We start from the raw sequence: 19330 nt of genomic DNA, 5'->3' as shown, positions 1-19330 counted from the left end.
AAAGGCAAACTGAGTGTGTCAGGCTCACCTTCTCCAGTCGGTGTGGTAGAAGTGATCTGCATAGCTCACAATGCTGAACGGGTAGTTGAGGTTGTTTTGAATAACACGCCGTCCAGTTCCATCAGGTAGTGTACACTCTAGTTTTTTAGTTCCTTTTAAAACATCAAAGAGGGAAAAGAGATCCTTTCATGCGATGGGAAAAAAAAAAATCCTTTACCAAAAATAGTGGCAGGTAAATTCATTCTCAAAGGAAACAAAGGTAGAACTAGAATATTCTATCCCCATTGCAATAATACAAATTAAAAACTGTAAAATTTTCCTATTCTATTACCAGTCTTCAGTTTGTTTAAGAGCGTTATAGCTTTTAGTGGAATTTAAACTCTTAATCCTTTTTTGGAAGAAAGGATTGCATTTACAGAAATCTGGCTAAGTTTCTCCCAAAGTAGGACATTAGAGATGAAATTATATCAGTGTTAAAAAAAGTTTGTATTAGCTCTTAAATTGTTACAAACATAACATTTGGACAAATATTAATACTTGCCCTTTGTAAGCAATGTATAATAATAGCCAAGGCTGCCTTTTAACTAAAATCCTTAATTTTTTTTTTAAAGACTGTATTATTTTCTAGTTAGGAATTAAAAGTTCCATTTTTCAATGTAGATTTTTTAATAGCTAAACGAGGCAAGAATCTCCAAGTTTCACATTTCTCATGGAACCCTGATTTAAATTTCAAATACTTATTAAAAATATAAATGCAGTATAATGAAACAGCATCTTTTCAGTTGTGCTAATAATGAAATCACACAACAGAAAGAGAGAACCTGGGAATAGGCAACCCAGATTTATTACTGAAGGAAGCCATCCTGCCACATCGCTTTGTCCTCAGCACAATAGCATACTGACTGTTAAAGTAACAGATATTTATAAATGTTATAATACTGGCAAAAAAGGAAAATAACTCCTGTTCATTTAAGCCTGTCGATTCCAACAATGGCTAATATTTATTTTTAACCTAAAAAGTGTGCCAAGTGCTCACGTGGAGGAAGGGCAAGCAGTACAAAAGTAGGCTGGACACAGTACTAGCCCTCAAGCTTACCACCTGATTCAAACACATACATCCAGGACCTCAGGAAGTTCATCACAGGAGTCATTACAAAGTGCCCTCTAAAAGGAGTCGATCATTTGCTGTACTCTTACAAATGTAAGCCAGAAGTCCTAAATGGTGGGATTTGGTTTTACTGTAAAATCTGTTCGAGTGCCCACGCTTACTGAACATGGTAGTGTTCTGTATTTGCATTCCATGAGTAGTAGTACCTGCATCTGCCCAGCAGAGCAGTTTGGAGAAGGGGTCAAAGGTTAAACCATTGGGTAGTCCAATGTCTTTATTCACTAGAATTCTTCTATTTTCTCCATCTAAAGACGATGATTCAATTTTAGGAGCTTCTCGATTCCAATCTGTCCAGTACAGGTTGCTGTGGATAAATTAAATGGAGAAAGATAAACCTTTCCCAATGTATAGAACCCAAATTTCAGAGCCATCTTTGAGGCTTTTCACTAAGCATTTCTGAGTCAAAAACACTTCGCTGAAAATGAAAGCTGAAGGTTATCTTTACTGATTTGAAGGTTTCTCTGGAATTTCATTTGGTAGAAGCCCCATTAAATATGACAAGAGTTTCTCAAGGTATAGAAATCCTCCCTGATTCTGACAAGTCCTACTGAAACACGGACCAAGTTATATGTCCCAGTTGATGACCTTAGCAATTATCATAGACAGGAAACACTGTTCTTTTGACTGTTGCCACTGTGAAAATGCGGCCAGAGAAATAACATGCCTGGTGTCTGAGTTTTGCTTACTCACCAGCTAATGCAGTAACCTCACTGCAGGTTTAACACTGGGATTTCCTAATGTGTTGCTGGAGGAGACCGACTTCATTCCGGTTGAAGTGCTGTCTCAGGCCTGGCCCGATTTTCTGATCCAAAGTGCCCCCCAGTCTCACTCACACACTCTGAATTCTCTGTGTATCACATCACAGGCTTAATAATTTCCTATTATCCATTAGTTTACTGTCTTATTTCCTCCTAGTAGAACATAAACTCCATGAAAGAACAGACCTGTCTTTGCCTAAACAGTACCTGACACCTAGTAGATCCTCAGTGAATACTACTAACTTAATATATTTTGAACTTTTATGCCCATGTTCTGACCCTCCCCCTACAACTGTACTTAGAGCCCAAGGGCTTCAAATGAGGATCTACAGGTAACAGAGGAGAATTAGGGAAGCCCGGCTGACCCTCGGATTGGATCCACAGCGATGGCGCGGGGGTTCACCAGGTCCGTGTGGAAGAGGGCCCTGCGCTCAGAGCCGTCCAGCCTGGCCCTCTCTATCTTATCCAGGCCGCTGTCTGTCCAGTACATCGTTCTATGAAAGTGGTCGATGGCAAGTCCTTCGGGGCTTATCAGACCTGGAATAAAACAAAGGCAGGGCTGGAGCAACTGCAGCTGTGAAAGGTGAACCTGAAGCAGAGAGCTCTGCTTATTACTATGTTTGAATAGTTGGGGGAAAAAAGTCTTGAGAGTTTCTAAGTCAAAACACACGGAGTCAGTAGAGGAACAGATCCTGCGTTTAGTTCTTCTGCCACCTCTAGTACCCTCTAGCCTAACAAGACCTCCCAGCCTGATGGCAGCAGGCATCCCCAGGGCTGGGGCCAGGCAGCGTCAACTGTAGCCGCACCTTGAATTCTTACTGCAAGCCCTTTGTATCCAGAGTCCTATCAAGAAGGTAGAGGGGAGACTTTGGCATAAAAGAGGCAAACAACTTGGACTTGGCAGAATGAAATGGAATGGGGATTGTCTTCTGGGTGAAGCTGCTGACCTGAGTTAATGATGGTCTCGGGCTCTGCTCCCGATTCCAGACGGGCGCGGCTAATTGTCCGTCCAGCAACGTCTGTCCAGTACACCATCCTCTCCCGGCAGTCGTAATCAATTCCCACGACTATGGAGCCCTTTGTGACCAAGACACCGAATTGGAAGAATTAGGATTCCTTGCATGTCCCCCGACTTCATGCTCGGCTGCCTCACTCATGCATGGCTGCAGCGAACAACCCTGCATCACATGGTTTTATGGCAGCCAAGCACAGTGGTTAGATGTGTTGGTGATGGAGGCCAACTTCCCAGGGCAGAGCCAGGCTTGGCCACTTGCTAGCTGTGTGACTTTGGTACTGAACCTCTATATGCCTTTGTCTCCTCATTTGCCAAATGAAGATAACAATACCTACTTCACGTGGCTGCTATAAACAGTAATACCATAAGTGCTTATAAAATACCTTAATCAGTAATTAATATACTGTAAGCTCTCAACAAGCACTATTACTATTGGTGGTAAAAACAGAAGTGATTTCATGAAAAGATTAGCCCCTTCAGTGATTAGAGGACAAATGCTAGTCTCAGCGAAGTCAGTCTTTTAATATTTCACTGGACAAAAACTGACTCTTTCAGACGTTATCAGCACTTTTTCAAAAAGCCTTTCTAAAATTTGCCAATATATAACAAAATCTACCCTCCCCTCCCCTGTGAGATCTTTCTGCTATCTGAGGTGCAGTCACCCTTACCCCCATCTCTGCCTCTTACTCCAAGGCAATCATTTAGTTGTACCCTTGTGTAAAAGAAAGTATACAACTTGATGGGTTAAGGAACTGGGGAATGGTGGTCACCTGACCTCTGGCTAGGGAGCTCTCCCCTCCTTCCTTATTACTAAATAAATGATGCAGTCTTTTTTTAAATGCCGAGTCTGTGATATTCCTTTCCAAAACTCTGCACAGAAGTTGCTTCATTCAATTTCCAACCCAGAGTCCTGCTCTGAGAAGCCTGGCAGACGTGCAGAGCCAACATGCAAGGGCCACCCAGCTATCCCTGAGGTCATGCAAGCTCCCTCCCTGCTTGCCTAACAGCCTCCTGGGGCTGTCCTGAACTTATGCCTCTGGGAGAGGAGTCAGTACAAGAAACTACAAGGCAGGATTAGGCTCCTGTGGAAGAGTGGGCAGTTTATATGGGACGATCTGAAGGTCAAGTACAATTTTAAAATTTAAAGTCATCTGTCGCGGGCACGGGTACATGGGCCTCCATTAACCCAGGGAATCATGGGATCCATTAACTCATGTAAATGATTTCAAGGTTTCTTGGAGGAAAAAGTCCCAGTTTAAGTAAGTTTCCACAAGATGTGCTTAGAACCCATATTCCATTTCTCTTTCAGTTCCACCACCATTACCATCAACAACCCTGCCCTCATCAGAGGCAAGTCAGAAATGCAGTGAAGCCGCCTGACTTGGCTAGAATAAATAGACAGCTTGAGGTGATGACAATTTTCTCTTTTAGAGAAACTTCACAAAACAGCAGCGAGTATTTGGAAACTCATACACAACTCACACCTTGAAAACCAAAAATCCCACATTGTTTTCTGAACACCGGCTACTCCTAAACTTTTTTGGACCAGATAAGAGGTTATTCATTAACAGAAGTAAATGTAAACATGGACGCTGTATTATTCTTTCTCATAGATGAGCGAATACCTGGAGCGTGAAGTTTAGAAACGGAATTAGGCGATTTTCCATTGTAAGTGTCAGTGCCCTTCTGGTGAACTCCCTTCTCTTTGCAACATTTTAGAGAAGAAATCCCTTCTCCAAAATGGAGTGTCTTGACCATAGGGAGGCTGCTGGCTCAGGAAGCAGCCAGCATCCCCGGGGGAAAGTCCTGTCCGTTCCTTTCCACGATCACCCACGCTCCCCAAAGTTTCATCTATGACAGAGTCAGAGAAGATAAGAGGCTGGTCGACAGAACCAAATGGAAGGGCAGAGGGCTGCAACGATGAGGCCGTCATTAGTTGGCTTCCAGGATCTCTGCAGAGATGTCTATGGCTTAAAGAGAATGCTGGGGACCTGGGTTTACCTTCTGTCACTTTCCCTTGGATCCCCACACGCCGCCTCAATACGCTGACAATTCCCTTACCACACATCCGAAACCCCGTGAGCCAACTGGAGAAAGCGGCCTTGGTCAGTCAGACGTGACTCCCAGCCACAGAGAGCCCCCTCCTCTTCTGTGTGTCAGGCTCCCGAAGACCGCAGCCCAGAAACCCTCCAGGATCCCCCTCCACCTCAGGCCTTGCCCAGATCTGGAAACCCGATGCAGACCCGCCCCCCGGGGGAGAAATCCACTTTACATGCAGCGACAGCAGGGTCTTGGCTGTGTCCTTCTGAAGCCTGGTACCATTGAGGGGCAAGTGGCCGATCTGCTGGCCCTGGGCATAGAGCAGGAAGGTGCCAACAGGTGGAGGGGTCACGTCGGGCCGGGGCGTGGGCCGGGCTGTGGGCGGAGCAACCGTGGGTATACCTGCGGTGGGGAAGAGGAGGGTATGGGTAGCAGACAGGGAAGGAAACGGGGTGGGTGGGGGGAGGGGAAGAAAAGTTACTTTCCCACATACCAGAGCCTCCAGAAACATCAAAAGTTTTCACCCTGGACAGATGTGCTCCAGATGTTCCTTAAAAGAAATTCTAATTTCTAGAGGTTTTCCCCAAAGATCAATTATGTAAATCACTGCCAATTACTGCGGAGGAAGACAACAAAACATTCCCCTCAGAACAAAGGAGAAAGTTTTCTTTTTCTTTTCTTTTCTTTTTTTTTTTTTTTTTTTAAGGGAAAAACTCCAGAGCCAGTGTTGTGTCAGCTTCTCTCTGGGGCCCCAGGGTGACACGTGTCCCCTTTCACCCTGGGCTCAGAGTAGGGGAAGGGAGGAGGAACTGCATATCGAATTTAGTTCCAGATGTTCTAATTACAGAAACTGTTAATGACAAAACCAAATGTTAAATCTGAATCGGGATCTGGGGCAGACCAGGTTATAAATCAACACGGCTTATCAGCGACTTCTGTTGGACCTGTTCACCCCTCATTCCCCCACCTTCACCCGCAGCTGGCAGCTTTCCTTCAGGGACACCTCAGATGCTGCCCCTGGGTGCTTACATGCAGGGGTGATGCCTGGCTGGGAGCGGGTGCCCGGCACCTCTCTGCCGTCCTGGTCCACACACCAGCAGAAGTCACTCTTCCCATGGCACTGCAGAGGCATGAAGTAGCCCAGGTCATCGCACTGGGGCACGTACTGGTCGTCCCTTGGTGTGCCACCGTAGTGCTCCAGCAGGCTTTCCCTCCAGCGCTCACAGACGGTCCGGGGCCTCTGGGTGGGCTCTGAGCAGGTGGGGACAAAAAGCCTTTGATTGTAAACCAAGGACGGAATGCAGCACGTGGCTTAAGATCCCCACTCCTGGCCTCCTGGCCTTCTTCCTCCTCGTGTCCATTAACGACACCTCAGCCAAGCCCCTGGATGCTGGCCCCGAGTAGCAAAGTGCTCTAAGAAGTTCTCCACAGGAATCAGGAAAAGGGGTCATCCTGATGCTCCTGTCTCCCTAGGCCAGAAGGATTGTCATCAATGCCCAGCCACATCAGGAAAGAACAAGAGGAGGTAACATCTGGGGTGCAAGGCTCGCTCAGCCTGGGAAGGGGCGTCTAACAGTCCTTGGGGACTCAGGGCCTACATGATGCTTAAAGCCAATATTTATTCTTTCTCGTTTCAAACTCCAGGACCTGCGTCTGAGAGGGCTGTCTTGACATTGGCCAGCGTGTCTTAGAAAGTATTACTGAATGCCCTACTTACGTGGCCTTGAGTATCTGTCCATTGGCAAACTATACTGAGTAAAAATAAAACCTACTGTAATTAGTATGCGTGAGCATAGGAGACTTGGTGGCAAACAACTTGATACTGACTGTGAGACACTGCAGCTCTGTGAATCCTTTGGCCGCCCTGCTCTGGGCTTATCTCAAAGCTGAACCTTCTTCTGGAGACTCCAGCTTCCCACCATGTTGCTCTGTCCCCTCCTTTCTCCAGCTTCCTTCCCCATCCTTCCCCCTGCCCCCCATGCCCGTACCCCCCTTCCTCACCACCATGCCTAAACTCCTGTTAGCTGCCCTTGCAGAGCAGTTTCTCTGCCTGCAATTTTTTCCCAGACTGCTTCCACAAGGCTGCCAAGGCTCTGTCCCAAACACGGCAGTTCTCTTGAGAGGACTGCTTCAGGCAGTTTAACTTGTACAGCCTCCTAAGATAGGATTACCTAAAGGAACTTAAGTAGAAGGTACTTCTTCATTAATTCCTGCAATTCATGCCTATGGTCTGTAGAATCATACAGCCAAGTACCTACTTATACCACCATGTGGATGTGTAACAGAGATCTCGGAGGAGAACAAAAACTGGGCTTTCCGCCATCAAAGCTGCTCTCCCCTAGACTTTTCCATGTCACTAGACAGCACCTCCATTCTTTCCATTGCTCAGGCCCAGTCATCCCCAACTCCCTTCTCTCACTCTCCACGTCTGATATGTCAAAAAACGTCAGCTGTATATCTTCACATCTCACCACACCCACTCCTGTCATCTTATGCCAGGATTACTATGATAGCCTTCTTATTGGTTTCCCTGCTTCCATCATCTTTCCTGCCCACCCTCTCCACCACCCCACAGTAAACTCAACTGGCAGCCAGAAAGAGTCCCTTTAAAAAAACTCATTTCATGTCACTCCTTTGGTCAAAACCTCCAATGGCTTCAAAGAACAGTTGGAAACATTACATTTGGGCTCCAGCACCTACACCTCCCCTAGGAAAGGATGGTGAGTAAAATCTTCAGAGCTCAAACCCAATGAGCACAACTCCAGGACTCACGACGTTTGTGGGAAACGGATGCCCTTCAGGCTGTCTCTATAGCTTATGACCCACAAGAAGCAAAGCTCTTTTTAAAACATCTTGGAGAAGGAGAGACTGACTTCCTCACCTAGATGTGTCTCAAAGGAACCAGAGAAGGAAATGCCACTTCCTCAGACACTCATCATCCATCACAAGGTGGGACTCCCTGGAGAAGTTCCCAACACTGCCCCAGATCCACATAACAAACTCAGAGGATCGCTTCTCAGGGGACCACCCAACGAGGCCCATCTCTTTGTTTGGAATGCGACACACAGCACAGTCAGCTTCTGGGAAAGGGGCACCTCACGTCACCTACACGTGGGCATCCCAATCATTCCTTATTATTTCAAGCTACTTCTTGATCCAACCATGGATTTATTTCTATTTCTGGTTGGCAGGGTTTTACATATTTTTAAATTTTGGGCACAGAATGTTCTCTCTCCCTTCAAAGCTGACCCCATTATGCAGATGAGACTGGTCAGAAATGGCAGCCGAAGACAAACCAGCACTGGGAGAGAAGCTTGGCTGTGGGAAAGAGTCTGTACAAAGGAACATGTTCTTCTTTTAGTAATTAACTTTTCATTCTCTTGGCTCCCTTCTGGGTCACTGTTCTTAACACATGCCTGTCTTAATAAATTTCATAGAATTCTGAACCATTCCCTTAAGGTGCCTCCCAACCATCTGATTTCTTCAAACCCCAGCTGGAGTTAGAACCAAGACCTTTTAAAGACTAGGCATGAGTGAAACAGAATTTCTCTGTATTCCTTTTCTTTTTTTTGGACCTGCAAAATATTTTCCTAAAAACAGGGACAGAGAGGAACTAGGAGTGTCACTGTGGAAGCAAGGGTATATATACATCTAGATCAAGCATTAACACTTTCTACTTATATGAATCTTAGAACCACTAATGTCCTGGCCATCACAATTCATATTATTGAAAGGATCAAAACTGGTAGTAATTCTCCAGTTCTTACTCTCATACGTTAAAAGCCAAGACTAGTACTTATGGAACCCTTTTCAATAGTAAAAATGGATCTTTGGGGGCTTCTCTGGTGGCGCAGTGGTTGAGAGTCCGCCTGCCGATGCAGGGGACGCAGGTTCGTGCCCCGGTCCGGGAAGATCCCACATGCCGCGGAGCGGCTGGGCCCGTGAGCCATGGCCGCTGAGCCTGCGCGTCTGGAGCCTGTGCTCCGCAACGGGAGAGGCCACAATGGTGAGAGGCCCGCGTACCGCAAAAAAAAAAAAAAAAAGGATCTTTGAATAGCAAGCTCATGGATATGTACAGGAATTATTTTGGCTAAAATGATATCAAACCAATTCTATGTTTTCATAATAAAGTTCTTCTGTATTAAAAGAAAAAGTTCTTCCCGTCTTTGCACAACTCAGCGAGGCGTAGAAACCTGCCTTGGCAACCTGCAGTTGGCATGAACTGTGAGCGCTTGGGAACCACACCTCACACAGGTGGGGGGTGCTCAGATGGTAACAGACAGGTTCATGCGCTGCATCTCAGATCACGCAGGCTAACAAAACGGGTTCCTGCATCTCTTCTAAAGGTGACAGGAGCAAGAGCGATTCCCCATCGACATGCGAGCCTGGCTAGAGGGGGCTGGGGTTACCTGCTTAGAGCACACTAGCTGCATCCCCCTACACGTGTCACACTTACTTTTCCCACTGACACTAAAACAGCCTTCGGACTGTTTCCTGCACTCCAGAAGTCAGAGTTAAGTGATACAAAGTTACATGGGAAGGCAGTTTCCCTTTTGGACAAGAGGCTGGTCTGGCGAGGTCATCAAGCTCTAAGATCTCCCTAAGCTGCAGTAACAGATTTGGGCAGTGGCCTCAGCCTGACCTCCACACTCAGTTTCAACTTCTAGTCTTGTACTTGTCTAAGAGGCTGGAGTCCAACATGCATGTCACGCCTGGGTCTGTGTGTCTCTGTAAGATGAACGTGCACATAGGTGTGTGCCCACCATTCAAGTGTTCCTAGGAGGAAGGGGGCTGTGCAAGGATGATGATCAGCCCTGAGTCTGTGTGGTCTGGGCAGGGGTTATAATCTATCCCACAGTAAGCAGCGTTCTGCCGCTCTGCCCCAGGCCTGTGCTGGGACCAGGTGTCTTTCCGGACTGGCTTACCTCGTGGTCCGCAGCGAGGCGGGACGGAGCCGGGTGGGGTCCGGGTGCCAGGGACTTCTTGGCCATCGGGGTCCACGCACCAGCAGAAGCCAGTGCTGCCGTGACACTGCAGTGGCAGGAAGTGGCCCTGCTCATCGCACTGCGGGATGTGGAGCTGGGCAACAGGATGAGTGCGCTGGGCCTGGGCTTCGCGCTGCTGGCGCTCACAGGGTCTCAGTCCAGAGGTGGGGTCTTCCGGGACCAGAGCAAAGGAGATACAAAGGAGGAGTAAAAGGCATTGCAACCCATCCACTTTTACCAGCCAGCCTCAAAGTCTCCTGAGGGTTTCTTTTTTTCTATAACTGGAAGACAGGATAACATGGGAAAAATAGCAAGGCGCTGGAATTTTGGAGTCCTGGGTTCTTATTTTAGCTCTGCCACTATCTACCTAATTTCTCCCTAATTCCCGCAGTTTGCCCTGTAAGTCCTGGCTGATGATACAGTGAAACAGGCCTCTCCCCTCAGCCCTCAGGGTCCTATTGCTATTTGGGTAAAATGAAGAGCAACCCATGGCTTCTGTCCAAACATCCCAAGAGACTCCAGAGAAAACAATTAAAACTGCGTTCATCCCCTGAGGTCCAGAGCTGAAGTCTGAGAAACTCCAGGTCAAGGGCAGTTGCTAGACTGCACCGTGTTGGCCAAGTTCTACTAGAACAGTCACCATGGGGGCTCACTCCCTGCTCACTACTGCATGTGCCTCCTGGTCGGTCAGCTCGATCTCAAGGCTTCATCTAAATTGTGCACTTATCAAAGCAAAGCAGATCACCAGGAGAGTTAACCAGAACTGCTACTAGGTAGGACCATGGATGGGTCATACGTCGGGCCTCCCAGAATGCTAATAACCAGTGAACTGTCAGTAAACTAGGCAGCCAGAAATAATGCAGGAAAAAATCCAGAGCCTGGAAAATCCACCAACTCAGGCCTCAGACCCGGATAAGTCAAGAGTGGGCTGAGGTGCTGTAGAAAAACAGCATTGAAGGATCTGGGAGTTTTCTGTGCCTGATCTGGCCCCCCAGACCTTACCAGGTGTGCACTGAAATCCATCCCCATGATATCCGGGTTGGCAACGGCAGGAGAAGGAGCCAGGAGTGTTGGAGCAGGTGGCCGAGGGGTGACATCTGTTTTCCGAGCATTCGTCAACATCTGCAGTGGTCAGGGAGGGAGAGAGAGGGAGGGAGGGAGGGAAGGAAGGAAGGGCACAACTTCACTGCACACAATCTATGCCACCCCATGGCTTTAGTGCGCCCGGATCAACCACGAGGGCTCCACTTCAGAAGACCTCGGGCGTGAGCAGAAACACGTCGGCACCTTAAAGACAAGCTTAACAGTCCAAAGTCAAGGGACACGTCCAGTGTAGAAATCAAACATATACTCCACAGAGAAATATATCCTGGCACCTTTCATCTACAGTGAATTCCAGGAAGTTTTTACCTTTGAACTAGGTCCATAAACCATCCATTCCCTTCCATTGTATTCCATATAATAAATATACGTAACAATAGGTTTTTGTTTTTCCTTTCCTTATTGGCACCATCTCCCTTTAGCACTGATTTACAGATGCAAAGAACCCATTGAGGCTCCAAATACTTCTTCAACTAAGTAAGAAGCCCATTCAGTCTTACATAGTCAGAGAGTCCTACTACCTAGAATGCCCAATTAATCAGAAATTTTCTTTACTTTCCACCTTTAGAAGAAATAGACAAGTATCAGAAAAATATTATCAGAGATTTTGAAACAACACACAGAAAAGAAAATCTAAATTTGTCTGGCTTATCAGTACAAACAATTCAGGTCCCAACATTCTCCATATGGTACCATGAGGATTAATTCTCACATTTCTCAAAACTGCAACATCCTGAAACTTCAAACAAAGGCTGACTTACATTCCTTTTATTTACTGAAATCAGCACAGGCTGACAATAGCAAGACACCACCCCAGCTCCACCCTGCTGCCAAAAAATAAAGAAAGAAAAGTCTGAAAATATAACTGTTGAAACCAATGGCCAGTGGTAGAGATAAGCCATCTTCAGAGACAGGAAGTCTTCCTGAGTAAAAGAAGGATAAAGGGTGTAGATCTGATCAACGCTCGACTGAAAATAAAACAGAGTAGTCGCATCTATGTTTTTAAAATGTGTGAACAGGGAAAAATGCGGGACGGGGTGATCGGTGTAAAACCTAGAGAAGAGGAGTCCCAGAAGGAGAGAACTGCATCAATTCTGTACAGCTCGTGCACAGACACATTGCACCCTGGAAGCCAGAGACTTACAGCCTTGAATGTGACGTCAGTCAGACGTGGCTCCTCGCCCAGCCTCCGGGACCCAGGTGAAATCTCTTCTAGGGCGATCAGTGCCACCCTTGCTGTGACCATGCTTTCACTGAGCCACCTTCCCATGACTAAGGGCCTTTCCCAGGTACCAGTAAGTGGATGTGCTGGATACACAACACAGGCGTTCTGTTCAGGGGAGAGGAATCTCTGACATCGTAATTAGCAATGTAATCACTTATACTGCTTATCCTCAGGCTCAGGGAGTTTACTGCACGTAAATTAGTTCACCCTGAAGTCCAAAACCCCTGAATGCTCGACACAACCAAGTTTAATGCCACCCAGAGAGGCTCTGCCTAGATGAGCAGTGGGCCTGTCTAGTCACCTTCCTTTCACTGACAAAGGCTGGAAAGTGGTTATAAATTCATTTGCAAGGTTAGAATCAAACCAGGTTTGCTGGTTAGCTCCTCAGTTAACCGAAAATAAACCAAATAAAAATAATTACAACAACAAAAAGCTTATCCCCAATCCAATCATCATGGATTCTATGATGTGTCCTAATTAATTATCGTTGAGGTTGGCCCTCTGTCTCTTCAGTAGGACAACTCAAATGTCCAGTTGGATGAAGCTGGTGCCCATCCAGATCCTTGGGACTGGAAGATGCTATAAAACCAAAGCTGTAAAAATTAACGTCGAGCCAAATGCAGGAATTTAAAGCTATTCATAATGCATATGCTAGAAGTACTTCTCATGGTAACAGGAACCCCAGGCAATGGCAGGAAGCAGGAATTCCTGAGATACAGGGCCTATTTCTAGAAACCACGGATCAGTTGCTTGTGATTATTTTTGAACTAAGAGAAAGAGGACTCCCCCAGAGGTACCGAGTTATGTTCTTAAAGACTATGGCCTAGGAATTCTGACCAGACCGGAAAGAGCAGCCATCCTCCCACAGATACCAAAGTCAAGGGGAGACAATAACTGATGAACGACCAACAGAGAGAAGGTCTCTGAAGAGACTAAAAGCATCACAAGTGAACAACAGCTGTCCCCCAAAGCTGGAGAAGTTGAAGACTCCCTGAAGCACAGTGCCCAACACCTCTTTGGAGAACCTTGCACCGTGACAGGAAACTGGAGCCTCGCCAGCTACTCCGGGGCCTGGGTACGGAGCAGGTTACACCCCTCCTTAGGAGCGCCAATCCTGAGGAGTGTGTGGGGGAAACCCGAGCTTTTGTGTAAAGGAGAAGTCTTCCCAATTTCACAGGCGGTCGGGTGTCGAGAGAAAGCGCAGAGAGACTTTCGACCCCTTGGCAAGAGGAGCTTCCTGTTACACCACTGGGGACGGGGGGCTGCTTAACCATCACTGTTGGGGTCTTCAAGGACTGGTAGAACACTGAGGTCAATGTAGCAAGGTTCAAGGCAGAGTAGAGCCCCTTACCAGTCAGATAACACAAGATGGCTTATTCTCAGTGTAATTCTCCATTCTGTCCTCTACCAAGCTGCTAAGAAAACCTGTTTGGAAACTGTATTAAAAATTCTCTATTTTGAGTTCATGCTTTGGTGCTTCAACATTCTTCTCCCTGCCTTACTTCTGAGCCCACACCCAAAAGCAGCTGAAATCCCTTCAAAACAAACCCAACCCCTGGACTCGAGCTTCCCCCTCTCTACCTCCCCTGCTTTGCTTTTGAACCACCCAGTGAAATTTCCTGGCGCCACCTCAAATCGACCTGCCTCCAGACCCCAACAAAGGCTTCGGCCCATGAGTTCTTGTTTCCTACCTACTCGGTCAAGAACCCTGCTGCTGGCTGTGCCCTTTGCATCCTGTGTGGCATGCAGTGACCCGCTCTCTGGGACCTGTGAGTATAATCAGCTTCTTCTCTGCTTCTGCTGTGGCCACGCCAACTTTACTATACCTTACCCAGCATCGACATGCTTCCAGTAGAAACCACGAGAGAGGACAGTGTAAGTACCTCTCCTCACAGCCCTTCTCTGGGTAATGGGCCATCTGTAACCCGGTACCTCAACTCACACGCGAGGAAAGGTCCCAGCTCAAAACACGCTGCTTTTCCACCCGGCAGGATCATCAAGACCTACAGGGACACACATGCCTGAGAAATATCCAGCTCACACCAATGCAGGGCTGAAATTAATCCCCACTGAGGGAAGCTGGAAAGATTTCATTCTAGTTGCACAGAAGTAATTCCTCTTAGTGACTCAGACTAGGCGGAGAACCCAAAGCCAAGTGCAGCCTCCCCGGGGAAACTGGTTTTTAACAAACTGGCTGGAGAAAAACCCACACACCCTTTTAATGCTAGTTTGATGGAGTGAAAACAAATGTGTGTTTCAAGTGTGCACACCTTCCACAAAATAGAGGCTTCATCTCTATTTTTCTCTTCTTTCTCTATCGCTATGGTCACTGGGACACATGCACACTGTGACATGCCTTTAAAAATGCACACACACCCACACACATTTATATACTTATCCTGCAAGCCTCCTTCATGATTAGCCCAGCCTGATTCATGCACAGCACAGGTATTTAGGAAAATGACTATTCATTCTCTACTACCCCACAGTCTGGAAGCTTGAACGGCAACCACAGGGTAACTATGGCAGGCAGCCTCTCAGATGGTCCCCAAAGATCCCTCCCTCCTGCTATTCAGTGTCTTATGTAATCCCCTTCCTTTGAGTAACTTGCTTCCAACCAAGACACTAAAGCAGTACTGAGGGGATGTCATTTTTGTGATCACTGCCAACCTGCTGGCAGACCCCCTGCTGAAGGCTTTGATGAAGGAAGCTACTTTGTAGGAGAGGTCCGCGTGGCAAGAAGCTGAAGGTCACCTCCTGGCAACAGCCAGCGGGGACCCGAGGCTCTCAGTCCGATAGTCCTTGGGGAACTGAATCCTGCCAATAACCACGTGAGGCTCTTTCCCCACCTGGGCCTTCAGGTGAGGCCCCAGGTCTGGCAGAGAGCCCCTGACTAGACCCTATAGAGCATAATAATGTGTATTGTTTTAAGCTGCTATGTTTTGGAGGGGAATTGGTTATGCTGCAGTAGATCACTAATACACTGGGGAAGCAATGGATGGGCTTGGTCTATTTTTAAGTTTGTGGGTTCCAGAGAGAATCTCAAAAATAGAGAACCAGAGATAAAACAGGGACAACTGAACATGGCAGAAATCAGCAAGAAGACAACAATAACAAAGAATGACAACCCTATAAAACTCCCAGCATGGAAAAGTAGCTAATGTCAGGATCCTAATATGACCCCAAAATGTAACCCAAGTCCTACAGGACAGGCAGAAGTTAAAAGAAGGGAGAGAGAATGATTCTAGAAGGGGTTAGGACAAGAAGCAGCTCATCTACATTAACATTCTGATCTTAACAGTCATCACATCTAAGCTGCAATAATCTCAACTTCTTTGTTTTAAACCAAAGACCTAAGGAATGAAATACTTTCAAAACACCATCTCTGCTGGCCTGAGCAGCCAGATGTTTAAACATGAAATTCTACTGACCAGATTTTTTCCTTTGTGCATTCTCATTTCTGAGAGCCAGTAGTGTGTTAAATCGAAATGAAGGATGAGTCCCACGCGGTGGAAAGAGCAGTATTTCCACTGCGGGGCTTAGCAGAAACATGAGAAGTTTATGTGCGTCACCTGACACCCCTCCCTCCAGACCTAGAGGGTACCTCTGTCTGTACAGAGTATCTATTACACATGGAGCTCTCTGGCCGGTCAACTGGGACAAGCATCTGTGACTTACAAATCTACCTCATCCTAACTTGAAATGCACCCGAGCTCTGTCTAAACCTGGGGATGGGACTTCCCTGGTGGCTCAGTGGTTAAGAATCCGCCTGCCAATGCAAGGGACACGGGTTTGATCCCTGGTCCGGGAAGATCCCACATGCCATGAAGCAACTAAGCCCGTGTGCCACAACTACTGAGCCTGTGCTCTAGAGCCTGTTAGCCACAACTACTGAGCTTGTGTGCCACAGCTACTGAAGCCTGCGCGCCTAGAGCCCGTGCTCCGCAACGAGAAGCCACCACAATGAGAAGCCCGCGCACCGCAACGAAGAGTAGCCCCCGCTCGCCACAACTACAGAAAGCCCGTGTGCAGCAACGAAGACCCAACGCAACCAAAAATAAATAAAATTGATTCTTTAAAAAATAATAATAAATAAATAAACCTGAGGGTGTTTTTAGGGAGAAAAAAAAAAAACTCAGGGTTGAACTGAGCCACAGTTTTGGGTCATTTCAATATAAACTATGTTTTCAAAAGTAAACCATACAGCTAAGCTTCTGTACAGCAGAAGTGGAAACATTAAAGAGCCAGGTTCAGACAATCCCGAAAAACGCCACATCTGGAAAGGAGTAGAGGGGCTGCGCTGCCCTGACATGTCTGTTCTGTCAATAACGTATGGCTTCAGGCTGCTGGTCCACTCAGCCTGTCCTGCTGAAACCAAAGGGAAAAGGAAGGAGGAGGAGAATCAAACAGCTAGCGAGGAGGTCAGGGTCAAGCTATTCGATCAGTTAAGAAGCTCCCAGGAGTTACAAGGCTGTTCTTAGCAAATCAGCTCAGTGGGCCCAGGTATACGGGGACAGAGGCAAGAAGCAATTTGATGAGAGAGGGAAAGCCTGCATTTTAGGTTTATATTCCTAAAATCAACCCTTTTCCCACCATCCTCTCATTCCCAGTGTCTCATTTAACCATTATTTGTGTGCATTACTGACAGATGTTTTGAAGATCTTTAGTGATTATGTAGATTTACTGAATGATCTCTATATTAAGGTACTACTAATCCCAGTTTCATGAACATTTATAATCAGTGTTATGCCTAGTTTTTCAGTAACAACCTCATACTTTTCTAAGTTAAATTTGAACAGTTAGTCCTGCTTTCTGGTTTAGTGATTTTATAAAGTTCAGTATGAAGTCTTAAAGACAGTTAGATTTCTGGGAGAAAAGCTTTGAGTACTTAGGTATGCATTAATATCCTTTTATATCTGTGGGTTTATTTCTTCTTCTCTCTCTCTCCCTCTCCCCTTCCAGAGAGAGAGAAGAAAGGGAATAAATTACACAGAAAGAGCTGTATGTATGTTTAGAGATAGCTTAAATTACCACTTCACGCAGGGGAATAGCAACTAAAAATTAGGCAGGACTGGAAGTGCTGAATTAAGCCATTAGCCAGAGAGATTGAAGGATGGAGACTTCCTCCCAGGAGGATATATGCCTTTCCCCACATCCCTCCTGGCTACACTAGCTCCAGGGAACAGAAGGCTACAAGCTGGCAGGGTCTCCCCACTGCTCCAGGCACGGCTCTTCCAAGGACCACCATACATGCTCAACAATCTGGTCCCAGGGCAATCACCCTCGGCTTCTCTTTCTGACTCAAAGGACACCTTTTCTTTCTCTTTCGGCAGTTCCACAGCGGTGCGAGTCAAAGGAAGGGAGAGGCTTCTGAAAGGCCCTGGGGATGTGCATCCAAAGCAACGTTCAGGGTCGCTGAGGCCGCCCACAGTTACTCACCGGTGCACTGGTGCCCGTCGCCGGCGTAACCAGGCAGGCAGGCGCAGCTGAATGAGCTGCCTCCGTGGTGAATGCACTGGGCCTGGCTGGCGGGAGCACAGTTGTGACGGCCATCCTCACAGGGGTTGGGAGGTGGGGCGATCACTGAAAAGAGAAGAAGGCAAGGATGTCCAAGAGCCCAGGCCTGCGAATGGGTGAACCCTGCACACCAACAGCATCGGGACATCTGGGGGCTTATAAGGAATGCAGGTTCTCAGGCCCCAGAGCAGAGCCAGTGAATCAGAATAGGAATTTTAACAAGATCCCTAGATGGTTTGTATGCATATTAAAATTTGAGAAGTGCTGGTCATGGTTTGTGGCTATAACACTAGGCATGAAGATCAGTCATTAAAAACTGTCCTTGATTAAAGTTTATAACTCCCCAGAGCACTGCTGCTTTGCATGCCTGCATATGTACGTACGTATGTACGTACGTACGTACACACACACACACACACACACACACACACACAGTCTCTGTGATCACTACTTTTTCATCTCACTGGATTAAAAAGTGGGTTGTCTCTAATATCATCTAGCTCTAACAGTGGGATGAATTTGGAATTCTAGTTCTTTTGGATCCACTCTTTGGTCAAGGATTTTTCTGGAATTCTAGAAAGGCTATATTTATTACAGACGGAGCTCTTTGACCAGTCAAGTGAGACAGGCCTCTTTGAATTACAAATCCATTTCATTCTAATTTGAGAAACATCTGACCTCTATCTAGACCTGTTGGTATTAGAGAAGTTCATAGTCTTGTTACATGATTGGGCCAAACACCAAGATACACAGCAGTCCCGACAGAGGTGAACATTCTTCCATAACTTACACCAAAAATATCTATTTAGAGAAAAACAACAGCACAACAACAACAAAAACACCCAAACAAAAACAAAACCCCAACAAACAGGGAGGAACTGAGCCATAGCTTTGGGTTATTTCAATGTAAATTGTCTGTTTTCTAAAAAACCATCCAACAGAACTTCTGTATAACAGAAGTGGAAACAGTAATGAGTCCAAGAGCAAGGTTCAGCATAATTTTGGCTAAAAAGAGGCACAGTTTTGGCACTCACAGACGCAGGTGTGCCGGTCGTCTGCAAACTCATAACCACTCCGGCACTCACACCTGTAGCTTCCCAGCAAGTTGACACACACAGAGTTGGGGCCACAGCGATGGAAGCCAGTTGCACATTCATTTACATCTAAGAAAGAATAAGAACAGAAAAAGCTGCTTAAACCAAAGTCCCCACAGGTGGAAGGTCTGCAAACTCAATGTTCGCTCACCCCTAAGAGGTTTCAATGGGACCAACAGTTGGTAGACTCGACAGGGGTTGAAATGTAGGCTAAACAACAGATGTGGACGCATGTTGCAGATCGTCATAAACATAAACATTTATTTCAAGTCATTCCAGTATGAGCCTCAGTGAGATATGTTTTGAACAAATATTCTGAGAATTCTTTAAACATTTAAACAATTCTGAACATTTAGAAGAGAAACACACAAAGTAACGATTTTTCTTTTAAAATGTAAAGAAATTTCCACTACTGCTTTTGAGATAC

The 19330-nt window shown here is 46.5% G+C and overlaps 1 protein-coding gene across 1 annotated transcript in view; it reads right to left on the bottom strand.

Moving 5' to 3' along the window:
* NID2 (nidogen 2) overlaps positions 1-19330 on the bottom strand; it is a gene marked incomplete at its 3' end in the record, with an annotated part of 77752 nt that overhangs the window by 601 nt on the left and 57821 nt on the right. The window contains exons 10-19 of the mRNA XM_082836980.1: positions 18844-18972; positions 17732-17875; positions 10969-11088; positions 9907-10137; positions 6011-6232; positions 5214-5383; positions 2874-3003; positions 2292-2463; positions 1315-1472; positions 29-152 (exon numbers count right to left, since the gene is read on the bottom strand). Of these exons, the coding sequence (XP_082693106.1) occupies positions 29-152; positions 1315-1472; positions 2292-2463; positions 2874-3003; positions 5214-5383; positions 6011-6232; positions 9907-10137; positions 10969-11088; positions 17732-17875; positions 18844-18972 (1600 nt within the window). The remainder of the gene's footprint in view (positions 1-28; positions 153-1314; positions 1473-2291; positions 2464-2873; positions 3004-5213; positions 5384-6010; positions 6233-9906; positions 10138-10968; positions 11089-17731; positions 17876-18843; positions 18973-19330) is intronic.

This window comes from Leucopleurus acutus (genome assembly GCF_964270905.1).
Source record: "Leucopleurus acutus genome assembly, chromosome: 1".
NCBI lineage: Eukaryota > Metazoa > Chordata > Mammalia > Artiodactyla > Delphinidae > Leucopleurus > Leucopleurus acutus.
The sequence above is the reverse complement of the archived record's forward strand: the minus strand, read 5'-3'. Positions and strand labels throughout refer to the sequence as shown.